General features: G+C 44.0%; 1 protein-coding gene across 1 annotated transcript in view; it reads right to left on the bottom strand.

The window, feature by feature from the left end:
- Positions 1 to 14613, bottom strand: part of ANO3 (anoctamin 3) — a 295226-nt gene that overhangs the window by 71410 nt on the left and 209203 nt on the right. Inside the window, exons 8-11 of the mRNA XM_066626992.1 lie at positions 8760 to 8891; positions 5631 to 5737; positions 3406 to 3461; positions 524 to 645 (exon numbers count right to left, since the gene is read on the bottom strand). Of these exons, the coding sequence (XP_066483089.1) occupies positions 524 to 645; positions 3406 to 3461; positions 5631 to 5737; positions 8760 to 8891 (417 nt within the window). The remainder of the gene's footprint in view (positions 1 to 523; positions 646 to 3405; positions 3462 to 5630; positions 5738 to 8759; positions 8892 to 14613) is intronic.

Genomic DNA, 14613 nt, shown 5'->3' with positions numbered 1-14613 from the left:
GTGGTGGGTGGCTCTGGATCAGCAGCAGGGGGGGGGGAGGAAGGCTAAAGCCTTCCCACCACCATCCTGGCTACTGAGCTAATTGCCGGAGCTCCTTTTACAACTGGCAGGCTGCTTTATGGCAGTCAGCACCCAGCAGTCAGCACCCAGCAGAAGAGGTGCCCTGACAACAGTTGGAATCTGTAAGACTCAATCATTAGGTTTACATACAACACATGATACTGTTTGACAGTGTTGGACCTAAAATGAAGATATTCGAGTTTAAATTTCCTCTTGGCAACACAGCTCACTGGCTGACCCTGGGCCAATCACCATCTTGACTGAGCCTACATCGCAGGGTTGTCATGAGGATAAAAAGACACATACACTGATCTGAGGCCACTGGACGAAGGCCAGAATAAAAATGCCATATACAAACATCAGCATAAAACAAAACATTATAACAGAGTGTTCAATGGGTTCTTAATAATACTGCCTCATTTGACACAGCCACTGAACACAGGCAGTTTCATTGCTTGGGTACCTGATCAAATCCAAGGGCTGATACTTGTACCACATCCCCCACCGTGCCCAGCGTTCGTATAATAGATGTCGATGATTCTGAGCGCCATGAGTTTTGATTGGATGCCTGCTCTTGTGACTTCCCTAGAGCATGCAAAAAATAAGTCAAGTCTTCAGAACAAGTCACTTGAATGCATTGTTGAATGCTGGTGAAAAATGGGAAGTTTGAGCTTATTGTTCAAACTGACGGGGTTACAAACATCTCTCTAGGACAAAAACATTCTTTGGAAACGCAGAGAGATGCATCCTGAATCACTTTGACTTGACATGATGGAACTGAACGCTTGCCAGTCGAAAGACGCTGTTAATTATTAACGCGAATTTATATAGCACATTTACTGTGCAAAGCGCATTACAGTAATTATCTCATTCGTCCTTTGCCATCATTCCCACGCTAGGGACTTGAGTTGGAGAGGCAGCAACTTGCTTAAAGGCTGCTCCTATAACAGCAACAAGATTTGAATCTATTGTTTCAATACTATGCACACTTGGCTGGGAGCCAGTTCAAAACTGGCTCAACCCTGAGTCATCTTAAGCTAAGATGAGAACACATGTCTACAGTTTGCAAAGTTCTTCTCCTGTCCTATCTCATATTCCATACTGGATCATGCTAGCTTTGCTCTGAGATCCAGTTGTTTTGACATACATGGGCTGATTTGTTTTTACATTTGCACTTTTCTTTGATTCTATTAAGGGGCAAGGGATTTGGGCAGAAGCTAACCTTGCAATACTGACTGATGAGGCAGGCACTGCCTGCTCTGATAAATTGCCGGAGTGCCCACATTCTCCTCTGTGCATGACTTCTGTCTCTTTCTCTCAGTCCTTACAGAACGTTTGTGCATACACTGCAGAAATAATAATGCTCCACTCTTTTCTTCTTCTGGTATTGTGAAGGATGAGGCACAAAGTAAATAAGAAGGTGCCTTTATTGCACCAACTTCTCAGGTTGACCAAATAAATGTTTCTGCTGTATGGAACATTTCTTCAGATTCATACAGTGAAAAACTACTTCATAAAAAAGGCATTATCTTGAATAAATTTGCATGTTCCATTTATGAGACCATGGGCGCAATCCAAAAGTGCCCTTGGGCTGACGCAAGTCCCTTGTGCCGGCCCAGAAGGGTCACAAATATGCCGTAAGCCACATTTGCACCTCCTTGAAAGGAAGCCGGGCCAGCGCTCTGAGAAGGACCGGCCTGTAGAGGCTGACGGAAGCCTCCGCACCAGCTTCCTCCTTGAGTCTTGGGTCAGCCTGGCCAAACCAACGCAAGGAAAAAAGGTAGGCAGGGGGAGGGGGGGAGAAGGCATTCCTAGGCGAGGGGAAGGCAGGCGGTGAGCGGCCCCGGGGGTGGGCAGGCGGTTGGGGAGTGGGAGGCAGGGCTAGGAACTGGCAACTCCAAGTCCCTCTGCTCTCCTCAAACTTGTGCCACCTCAAAGAGGTGCAAGTCCGAGGAGCAAGTCCGAGGAGACCCATAGGGGCCAGCTGCCCTTACTCAGGCGTAAGGGGAAAGTTTCCCCTTGCCTCTGGCTGAGCCTCTTATGACCACTATCCTGTGCTGGATACAGTGCAAGCCTCCTGGTTTGCCTGTTGCAGCACAGGATAGGATTGCACCCTTACCACATTATTGTCAATGTTGAAGCAATTTGTGTGTCATTGGCCTGAGCCATTGATTTCACATTAAGATGCACTGCAGTTCATCTTATAATTAGGGCATGTGTGTCCCTCTGACCTCCGCCCCACACTGCAAATAAATTAGACTTCTCTAGTGTAAAATGAACCTTAAGGGGTTTTTCAAGCATTCACTATGAATATTTGAGAAGACCAATAACTCTGTCCTCACTGCTCCTCTTTCCTGGCAGCCTCCACACCTTCCAAAAACCAGTAACGCTCTACCTTGGATACAGGAGAGGGAGGAACAGGTAGTGGAGAACTTGCCTCAGGGGATGTAATCCAAAGTCTTTCCTTGAAACAAAATGTGACAGGGGATGACTCTCTATGCACATCTTCTGCCACCAAGGAAAAAACTGTTGGGCCTTTTCCTACCATCGGTTAGCCTTGATCCCTTACACAAGGCAAGGTTTTTGGGGAGAAAGTGTGGTAGAAGAGACAAGGAGAACAGAGTAACTATGAGAGAAGGATATAAATCTGATTTTCACACATAGTGTGAAGGCAGCAGGACCCAACTTGAAACTGCCCACTTTTGAAGTAGACCTCATCCCTAATTACAATTTAGAACCGTCTGGAACTTCCTTTGAATGAATGGGTGCCTCTTCATTTGTATCAATCTAGAAATTTAGGACACAATTGTCAAAAGGGATCCGCTGAACCAAGAAAACCCACATCTACATGTTAGCAAAAGCAGTTGGCCCCCAACAGAGAAGAACCTGTGAGAGCTACATGGCTTGTAAACCACATGAGCTGTGTGGTTTACAGCTTCCAATGTGCCTGAGGTTTGCCACAGCTCTACTTCCTATGCATGGATGCCTGGCAGACTGCAAGGGGGGGGCGGTGTAAGGCAAGAATGGGAAGTCTGCATCAGTTCAGTGGACCCAATGCCAACCCTGAAGCAACTGCCAGCCTTTTCTTTAACAATACAATCTGACTGTCCCAACAGTCACACATTGATGGGATGAGTGCATTGCACTGTTGTTAAAAAAAGATGGTGGCAGCCAGTCTCATGTCACAAAGTCTGATGAGTTTGCTGCATCCAGTGTAGTGAAAACAGCACAACAGATATCACAGCCTGAAGATGGTGACATTTAAAGGTATATAAATTTCATGTGTAGATTTCAGGAGGTCAAGACAAAGGAGTATCACACTTGAGGTGTGAATGCTAAAATTACCTCATGAGGTGGAAATGCAGCTTCATAGGTTCCATTGTTGAGTAGCCTGGTAATGCCTAAGCAGAAAAAGAAGATGAACATTACACAACTTGGAAATAATGCTGAAACACAGTCAATATTGCTATGAAGTTTCATTAATTTATTGTTTCAATATAGCTGAATTAAAAACAAAGAAAGGAACAAGTATTAAAAGTACTGTATGCACCATCCCTGGCAGAACCGTTACTATGGGGCTCCCACCCAGTAGAATTATGAACTAGGCCTTCACTGCTAAGCCTTCCAACAAGTCTTCAAAACATTTCTTTTTCATTGTTCATTCCCCTCATGAATATTTTTATCTTTGGATTTGCTTTCCTGCTGGTTATATTTTGTACCTTTTTGTGCTTGGTAATTTTATCTGATGTATTAACTGCTGATGTTTTATTTTGGATGTTTTATCATTTTATTATTCATTCTTTTTATTGTTTTATTGCCTTTATTTGCTTTTATTGTAAGTCACCTTGAGCCTCCTGCATTTCAGAGGGAAAGCAGGGTTATAAATCTTTAAATAAACAAATGTGAATTAATAAACCAGGGATGATCAAATGTCCCGCATTCTGTTTCATTATTGTTCTTTGGTTCTGCTCTGCATTTTGCTCTGCCAGTCTTCCTTTAGCTTGGTGAATTTCAAAAATTAATTCTGGAACTGGTGCACATGCACACTGCCACAGTCTTCAGTTCAACTCTTTTTCCCCCTTCTAGAGCAGCACTGTGTAAAGCACATATGCAATTGGTTAAAATAATATGCAAAAGGTATCTTGATGCTATCTCACAATTGCATTAGGATTCAATTGTTCCCCCTTTGATTTAAACAAAGCATTGCACATGCATGCACTGATTACATCACAGAACAAAATGGAATGCTGACACTTTCATGTGCTTGCAGCAAGATTCCTTTCTGCCTTGATCTGCCTTGACCAGATCAAGAAAGAAACACCTGAATGTTGTGGTTTCTTGAAAGATAGAAACCTTCTTTCAAATTGTAAAAATCCCTACTGGGATTTAAATTGCCTGCCTATGTAAACCGCCTTGAATAAAGTCTAAGGAGAAATCTGAGGACCAAGAAAGGTGGTATAGAAATACCTGTATTATTATTATTATTATTATTTATTATTTTAAACCAGTGCACAAATATGCAGTTGCGTGCAAGTGTGTTTTCAGACTAGAAGAAAAAGTCTGACATCAACTGAAACTGCTATATATCAGTCTGAACATAGTCCAAAAAACAAAAGTGAAAAGTACGTTTGACTACAATTCGAACGTACGCATATATTGTTGGTTTTATGTGACAAATTTTGGTGAACATTCTATGACGTTTTCTCTAGCTTAATGAATGTCTTACAACCCAATCCTGCTGGTACACACAGGGCTTTACACACTGGCATACAGGAGGAGGGGGTCGGGGAGCAAATGCCCTGGGCAACACCCGCGGAGGGGCGGTGCCACATCCCTTCCCCCCATTGCCATTTTTTTCCCCCGGCCAGTTTTTGAGCCTGTTTTTGAGGCCTTAGAAGGCCTTTTAAAGGCCAGGGAGGCTGCCCAAAGAAAACTGGAAGTGACATTTTTGGGCAGGGGACCAGCATATTACACACTGAGCCAGGCAGCACTGGGCCAGGTTCACAATTGGCTTTACAACAGCAGAATACAGTTCTACTGTCATAAAATGACTGCTGACAGAGTGCAACAGCATGCCCCAACCATTGCCAGACCACCCAGCTAGAGCAGATAAGGCAGCAGCAGGTCAGGGAGGAGTGGCGAGGTGGTAAAATAGGCTTGGAGGTGGTAGAATGAGAGGTGGAGAGGCAACAGAAGGAGGTGGATTCAGAGGCTATGGTGTGCACCAGATTCTACCCCTTTTTCAAGGCTCCCTGCCCTCTTTGGCTCCTTGGACGTGTACCAGTGCAATTGCTGGCACATGTCTGAGACCCAGTGCAGAGGCGGAGGTTTATGGAGAGGTAAGAGGATTTAAATCCCTTTTCCCTTCTGAAGATTGTCTATCCTATCTACCTCCTGCTGGATACAGCACACCTGTTTTTGGCATGGCTGTACCAGTGGAGAAGGAGGGGAAGAAGGATAGGATTGGGCTCTTAGTTCAGTAATACACTGAAAATTTTTCTGAACAGCTGAAAGTGAGATGCTCGCAACAAGCAGTTGTAACACCCAAAATATGTCTTATGAATTTCTACCCATTTTTGATTTTCCGTCTTCATACTTCGTCCTCTGTAGCATATGGTGTACTATCCTGCTTCTCGTGGAATTACTGAAGAAACTGTCTTTGTTGTTTATCGTAAAACTGTTAAAGAGATTGTTGATATTAATATTCAGAGCAGCTGTCAAAATAACAGCATACAATCTATTTTTTTTTTTACAATGAATGAAACTGGTTCTCATTTTCAATACATCTTCAGAATATCTGTACAGTACACTTGACAATAAAGAACTAGGCTTATGTGGGCCATGTCACATGATACATTTTTAAATATAAGCTTTTGTATTAGAAGTTACTTAGGGCCCAATCCTATCCAACTTTCCAGTTCTAGTGTAGCCACAATGCAGCCCTGTGGTAAGGAAACACATGTTCCCATATCTTAAGAAGGCCCCAGTGACTGCACCTCCACCAAAGGAGGCAGCGCACACTTCACCGGCATAACTGTACTATCACTGGAAAATTGGATAGGATTGGGACTTCACTGCCCAATCCTAAGCAGCAGCCCAATCCTGAGCTGCCCAGGGAGCCCCCGCTCGGTGGCACCACAAGGGCTGCCGCCGAATCCAGCGCCTCCCGCGCTACTGCGGGAGGCACCTCGGGAGTAGGGGACATTCATCCCGTTCCCCCGGGTAAGGGAGGCAGCCCCGCAATGGGGCTACACTCTTTAGCGGCGCCCAAATGGCGCGGCTAAAGTAAAGGCGCTCGTGTAAGGCACGCAGCCTTCATGAGCACCTAGGATCCTGTGGAGCCAAGCTCCACAGACTCTCCTCCTGCCCTCCCCCGGGCACGCCTCTGGCACGCCCCCCTCCCTGCATCACACCAGCTTCCTGGAACGCCCCTGTCCCCGCACCATTCCCCGTTCCGCAGCCCGGCGGTCACAGGCACCGCCGAGGTACGGAACGTGGGCGCCCGCCAGGTGGTGGCTCAGCGACGGCAGGAGCCGAGCCACCTCCGGCAGGAGCCCAGCGCTGAGCCCCAGAAATGTGCCTTATGGCATGTTTGCGACTGTGGTCCGCGTCACGGAGGCGCAGCGTGGACCACAAGATTGGGTTCTCAGATCTTTGTAATGAACACAGAACACTGAGCCTGGATAGAAAAGGGTTGGCATGAAAGCAAATTGAACAGTTTAGCATGCACAGTGTACAATTTGAAGCAAGTTGGAAGTCATCATTCTGGACTTCTGCCATGCTGAAAAATGAAGTGTAGTCATAAAATTTCAATTTGTTGTATATGCCAGGAGTCAGAAACCAATATGTCTAATTTATATTTGTTGGTGGTGGACGTATTTATACAGGTACAAGTAAAACCACAAAATGTGTATGCTACAAACATGTTTCCAGTTATGTGCATGATATGTTTAGGTGTCTAGGTATCAAAAGATCCACCACCAACAAATATAATAAACTACTACGTAGCATACATAACAAATTGTATGCTACAGTCCTAGCATACATAACAAATTGACATGTTACAGAAAGTACTTCATCTTTCAGAGATGTATACTATATCACACACTCAATATTTCCTCTTCTTTTGACACTAAAGGTATAGTGAACAAAATGCATTTACCACTACATAATACATGAAGCATGACTGAGAAGTCATGAATACATTTACTTCACTGTTCTAGCTAGACATCTTATGTAGGATGACTCAAGTATTTGGGCATCAAACATGCTACCTAAGCATTGTCCATGCTACCTAAACATTTAGGTAGCTAGCATTTACAGACGCTAGTAACTGCATAGAGACCCAAGGCTAGTTATAGTCCGATCCAATGGCATCCCACCTCCCGCAAAGGGTGATGCAAACACACCACATGGCATGTTTGGGCCACCCAACAAGTAAGTGGTGCCAGCGAGGAGGCGTTCGCCGTCCCATCAATGTCATTGCTGGAGCTGTGGCTGCCAGCAGAGGAGAGGTAAGCAGAGGTACGTGGAGCAGAGGTGTGGGGAGAGTGGCAGGAGGGCATGGGGGAGGCGTTCCTGGGTGGAGGGAGGCCTGTCCAGGAAAGGGACAGTCCCGGGAGGGAGATGGGACCGATGGAGGCCTCTCCTGCCAAATCCTATCCCCTGTGTCAGAATTGAAAGCCCAACACGATGCATCTTAATTTGCACCAGTGAAATAACAAGCTGGAGCTATTGAGCATCCGGGGGCTTCCCCTGTGGAGATCTTCAGCCTGCTCAGATCCAGTACAAGATCCAGCAATAGCCATTTAGACTTTTTAAAAGTCATACAGCCGGTCCTGACTAAATCCCCACACAGCAATAGAGCTGAACCAGTGCAGTTTTGTTGCATCCTGCAGGGGATTTTTGGCTGCTGGAGATCTCCTTGAGATAAGAAGTGCCCTGGGGTAAGTCCCAGCAGCTGCTATGGGTCAACTTGGACCTGCACCAGCTTGATCACTGGCACAAGTTCAAGTAGATCCATGAAGGCAGATCAGGCCCAGATCAGGTGCTGGTGTTGCTGCTGCCACACCTATTCTACCTCTCAGGCCTGATCTGCCTTCCAACCTACTCCTGTCACCATCCATGACTGCATATACAGCATTCAAGTGATTTTGGACTGGTTTTGAGAAAATGTTGAAATTGGGATTAGAACCCAACACTTATGCATATTAAGATCCTCGGATATGTAATCGACTATGTACTCTGTTGAAGTCCCGTGAACAGGGTAGATATCTTTGGTCACTGAATTCTGAAAGTTGAAAGTATAGTTTTAATCAAAAACATTCAATATTGAATTGTGCCATCTGAAAAAATAGCATTCATAATCTTGGTGACAAAGTTTTTAGAGTAGTTCAAGTATGAAACCTTTGCAATTTTAGTACCAAAGCTCCTAGAGTTTTGTGCTATGACTCACAGAAAATACATAATCCAGTGACCCTCCATTGATTTTTTGAACCCACAGCGCTGAAGGTCTTTCACTGGAAAGACACAGTTGACTATAGAGATTCCACTTCTAGAAAAAAAAAAATTTAGAATATAATTTCCATTCAGTGTTGACACCGGCCATCTGTTAAGGATGATTGTTCTTATGACACCCGCTGAGAATGAATAAAATATTGATGGGCTGACATATGAGTTCTTTTAGGTCCACCACTTACTGATGTATGCGTGCTCGACTGAAAGGCGCTGTGTAGCAATCTGTTTCTTCCAGGTCAGGAAGTGCTTCTTTGTCAAGTTTCATTGGATTCCTGGGCAACCAGCTTTTCAATTCCCTCATATTCCTCTGCAAGCTGGAAAAAGAAAAGATCCATTGAAACATGATTTTATTCTCTTGCATGCATTTTGCTTTTATCTTCCAGTATATGTCACAGGGTGATGAAAGGAATAATAAAAAAGATTGAACTAGCCTGGAAAACAATAAAGGATACTCATACTCTTTATGCAGCTCGCCGGCTGAAAGGGTGAGAAAAAAAATAGATATAAAATTCATGATCAAAACTATTAAATGTCACTTTCAACAATCTGTTATTGGGATGTCAGAATACAGAACACCAGAGTCTTAATTACTCGTATTAGAAACAGCATTATCTGTAAGTTTACATTCTGTTGCTTTGCTTGGTTTCTTTAAGTGACATATCTCTGTATACTTTTGCATCCAAGCACCAATGTCTAATGTAAGTTTCTCTGCATAGAGATAGTGATGCAGCTTCTTGGCTTCTCTTTCAGATACTTTTTCTTTTTACCTAAGCCCATGACTGCTACCTAAAATAGCATCAGACGCTTTTGTAAGGGGCCCCATGTTCCAGAGGGAATAACTTTTACTCACTGATATTGCAATCAAACAAACATGCTTCTTCACTGTAGGCCAGAACATAACTAGAAACGAAAAGGAACAAAAAAGAAAAGTGCATGGTGGAGTCTAGCTCTGTACCATAAAAGAAAGTCCTTAAGGGAACTCATGAATGGTCATTTTATGACAGGTGCTTTAAATAAATTGATCATAAGGTTTGGGACTCAAAATCTGATCTGCACAGAACAGATTAGAACAGTGTTTCTCAACCACCGGTGGTACTTGAGGAGGCATCTGGTGGTACTCGCAAGAACCCCAGACACCCACAGTCTGCAAGTGAGACCAGCAATCCGACACAGCAAACAATGGCAGAACGCTTGGCCTGGTGGGCAGAACTCCAGTGTGCACTTTTTGCACGCTCAGAAAAGCCCTCCTGCCTGCCCTGATCCTCTCACCAGTGTTTGTAGTGTCGCATCTGGCCTCCCAACCTGGAAGTAACTGGCGATGACATCACTGCCAGTTACTTCCAGTGATACTTCCAATAGGTGGACCATGCAAAGTGGTACAGCAGGGAACAAACATTGAGAAACACTAGATTAGAACTCCCAAGCACTAACCAAGGGATTAAACATCATGAGTTCTGTTGAGGAAATGCGGGCATCCATTTGTATGTTCAGAAGAATTTATGTGACTTTGTTGGAACTTTAAATATCATACTAGAATGAATGAATGAATGAATGAATGAAATTAAGGGTACAGTCTTATCTTGAGCTGGAACAGGCAAGCCAGGAAGCTTGCGCTGTATCCAGAGTGAGATAGGGCAGCACAGTGACTCAGCCAAAGGTAAAGGGAAACACTTCCCCTTACCCCTGGGTAAACCACTGCAGCCCCTATGGGTCGCCACCTCCTCCTCATCTCCTCCCCGCCCACCCCAAAGTCTTGTGTCAGCCAAGCTCAGACGAAGCATGACTTGGTCCCTCTGTCAGCGTGGAGGCTGAATTCAGCCTCCACGACCCAGTACACTTCGTGCAGCAACCTAACCAGCTCACAAGGAGGCGCAAACGTGTTTTACGGCACGCTTGCAACCCTCCTGGGCCAGTACAAGGGACTTGTGCTGGCCCAAGGGCGCCTCAGGATTGCGCCCCAAATCAAATATTGAAAAGTAAAGACATTTCTGTTAAACATCAAAAACTCATAATTCAGTGCTCCACAGTTCTACAATGATATAATGTCACAGAAGCATCCGATATTGCATCTTAAACTGCACATAAACTGTGCCATCCTAGGCATGTCTACTCAGAAGTATGTCCCATTGAGTTCAATGGGACTTACATCCAGGAATGTGTGGATAGGATTGCAGCCAAATCTATTATTATAGCAGTATCTCATGTGCTGAATGAAGCAATTGATAGTCTTTTGCCCTTTTTCATAGTTTTCCTCAGCAGTAACGTGGCATCCCATATTTGGAATATGATGTTCAATTTTCTGAGTGTCCTGTATATTAAAAATATCATTAGATGGAAAAAGATACAGAAAAGGGCAAGCAAAATGATCAAGGGATTGGAGCAATTTTCTTAAAAGGTGGGAAATTATAAAGCTTTAAGAGTTTTTGGATTAGAAAACAGATGCTTAAAAAGGAACGTGATAGAGATTTATAAAATTATAAATTATAGAAGCTAAAAATGTATGCATAAATGGATAGAAAGCACTTTTTCTTCCTCTCTACAAATACTAGAATCCAGGTCTCCCAATGAAACTAATTGATGGAAAATTTTGGCTAGATAAGAACAAGTATTTCTTAACACAGTGCGTAATTAAATCACTGGCACAAACATGGTGATGGCTTCTGGCTCTGTTACTGGGTATTTTTTATTAATGTATCAAACACAAGCAAGCTGTATATATGGAGTGGGATGCATTTTTCTCCAAAACATGACCCACATTCTCAGCTATGCATGTTGTGGTAAGTTCCAACATTACTATGCTTTGTTTTTTTTTCATGAAACACGCAGAAGTTCATTTGGGATGAAACATTTTTCTAAAATAAAAATAAATTAAAAATGTTATCACAACCTAGCCATCCCCACCCCCAGTTTTCCATAGTTATTCTTCGATGCAATGCATTTGTATCTGAAATTATCCCATTCTTAGAAATTCAATTTATTTTTTCCTGGTCCAGTTCTGTAAAATAAAGTTGTAACAGTGAAAATACAATTTGCATAAGTATAGATGTTGTTGTTTCTGAAATAATGAAGTTAATACTTTAATAATTCCATGCAATAAATGAGTACAAATGGACATAAAATGGAGAAATGGCTGCCAAATGCAAGTGAATTAAATAGGTTTCCAGTTCATATAGTGCAAGCCTATCCATATCTATTCAGAAGTAATTCCCACTGAGTTAAGTTGGACTTACTCCCAAATAAGTGTGCCTAAGATTCCAGTCTTACAGCTGAATCCTAACTAATTTCTAGCGCCAATATAGCCATGCTAACGGGGTATGCACTGCACCTCCTGAAGGTAAGGGAATGTTTGTTCCCTTACCTCAGGGCTGCACCAGTTCAGGAAGTTGGTTAGGATTGGGCTGTTAGTCTCTACCGGTCCCATGAGAACAACTTAATCTTATGGGTATCAAAACCAAAATCAAAATTACAGCCCAATCCTAATACCAGGTAGTGCTGCTCGCCCCTGCGCTGTCCTGGCAATGACCACTGCAAATATTGTGGCACTTTGCAGCAGCCAGGAGGAGAAAGGCACAGGCAGGAAGGCCTCTGTGCTGGTTGATGTCCATGTGGATCAGAGAGTGGTAAATTTCCCACTGAGCAGCAGGGAGGCAGGAGCAGAGCGGATGGAAGGTAGCAGAACTGGGTGGGAGATAGTGGGCTGAGGGCAGATTAGGCCTAGGAGGGAGCAGGACAGCAGCCCGGGCTGTCGTTGAATTCTATCTCCCCTCCCCAGGCCTTGGAGCCCAACACTCCAAGTCTTGGAGTGTTGGTCTTCTCAGTTCTGTACCAGCAACTGAGCTGGCACAAATCCAAGTAGCCCATAGGGACTGCTGGGGTCCAACACGGGGTGAGGGAACTTCAATTCCCTTACCCTGAAGAGTCCTCTGGCTGCTTACCTGGCCCCTCAAGATTTCAGCACTGCTGTACCACAAGGTGGCAGCCCCAATGGGAATGGGCTGTCAATCACCTTTTAGCCACTTTTGACAGCTATATTGTCAAGTTTGGAAGTGATTCTTGTAAACATGGTCTGTGTCCGAAAGATGGGGAAATACCACATGTCAGAACTTGAAAAATCCAGAACAACCTTGGAAGATTTTTCACTGCATTTTCTGGGCTCCAAACTTATTCTTCAGATATTTTCTTAGTGAAAATCCTTCTTTGCAGGACTGAGTTATCATTATCACATTAACATTTAAATATGAGTGCGGTTTGCCAGAACAAATCCTTCTCTTTCAAATATGCAAAAAGTGCCTTTCAACGAATGATTTCCAATTAGCATCATTTACTCTAAGCAGTTACCAGATTCATGACATCTGTCTAGTACAGAAACACCTGCTTGCCATAAGAATCAACAGCTGTTTGCAGAGGGATCCAACTGACAGTAATTGGAAGAACTGCAAACATGAATGGTCCTTCACCAGCCTCTAGATGTCAGGGAAACTTCACTGACCTATGCAGATGAACTTTGCAGGAATATGAACACAGTCCTAAGACTACTGGTTCACACGTATAGTGATGCAGATGTGAAGGCTCTAGCAACCATCACACACCATAGTAAAAAAACCTCCCTATAACCTCACCCCACATAATCGTAAACACCGTGGTTCTCAGTGGGGTCAAGTCCACATATTCAGCTACAAGTAATCAAGTGTTGAATGATTAACTGATGAACAATCAAATGAGGTATGCATATTCTCATTTGCCATCAGAAAGGCACGCATTAATAACAATGTGCAAATATTCTTCTATTCAATGCAATGTGGCTATAAACCACAGGTTCTCAACCATGGTCCATGGACCACAGGTGGTCTGAGAGACCCTGCCTGAGAAGTGGTCTGCAAGGTGTCAGAAAAAAAACACCTTTGATCACTACCCCACGGACCATCAGAGAGAGTGAAGAACAGTCCACCTACAGCACAGTCAGCAAGCCACAAATCTCTATAAATCTCTAATAAATCTCCAATTATTACAAATTTAATTATATTTTTTGTGTTCGGAGGGTAACATCTGGTCCACAATGATTCCAGTTTTTGCCCAAGTGGTTCCTGGGCTGCTAAAGTTTGGGGACCACTGCTGTAAACTCTTGCCGAATTCAAGACTGAAAGTCAATGGATAGGATTGGGCTGTAGGTCAAATAAAAAATAGTAGAAGCCCTATAAAGTTAAGAGTTGAATTCACATGTTTAATGACCTATCCATATCCAGTTCACACCAGTTCACATTTGTCATGTGATAACTAACAGAGCAATCCTACTCCTTGCAAGGCAAGTAATGCTGGCATTGCTGCATCCCGTGAAGGATTTTCAGCTACTGGAAGTGGTGACTGGAAATGGTGACATTTGTCCCCTTTCCTTAGGGTGAGCACAACCGCTATGGGCAACTCAGATCTGTGCCAGTTCAATTGCTGGTGCAAGTCCACATTGACCTACACAGGCAGATCAGGTCCAGGAAGGGGGGTTTGAATTCGGAGTGTGCTGCCACCACCAATCGTGCCCCCTCGCAAGCCTGATCAACCCTCCTCCCTGCCCCATCACCACCCCACTTTGCCTATCCCTGCCCCATTCAACCCCCTCCCCACCTCCATATAACTCACTGCATGTGGTTATCTGCTCTGATGAGTGTCTCTTGGCCTGCCAGCACGCAGGAGAGCACTGCAGCCTCCCAGCTGGTGCCCATCAGTGGAGGCTGCTTTACTGCTGCCTCCACTGTTCCAGCTGCCAGCCTGCAGTGTGAGCTGTCTGCAGCTACTTTGCAAGAGCCATAAAGCAGTCGCTGTTGATGCAACAAGCATTCTACTGACAGCTAGGCACCATAGGCTGTTTCTGCATTTAGAGTTCTTTAGAGCCCAATCCTATGCATGTCTACTCAGAAATAAATTCCATTATAGTCAATGGAGCTTACTCCCAGGAAAGTATGGCTAGGATTGTAGCCTTAATAGTACTGCATTACACTGTAATAAATTTAAAAACAAGGACATTTTAAAACCAGGACCTATCAC

The sequence above is a fragment of the Tiliqua scincoides genome, chromosome 1, assembly GCF_035046505.1.
Source record: "Tiliqua scincoides isolate rTilSci1 chromosome 1, rTilSci1.hap2, whole genome shotgun sequence".
NCBI classification, from domain to species: Eukaryota; Metazoa; Chordata; class Lepidosauria; order Squamata; family Scincidae; genus Tiliqua; species Tiliqua scincoides.
Note: the sequence above shows the minus strand (reverse complement) of the source record. Positions and strands in the feature narration are given on the sequence as shown.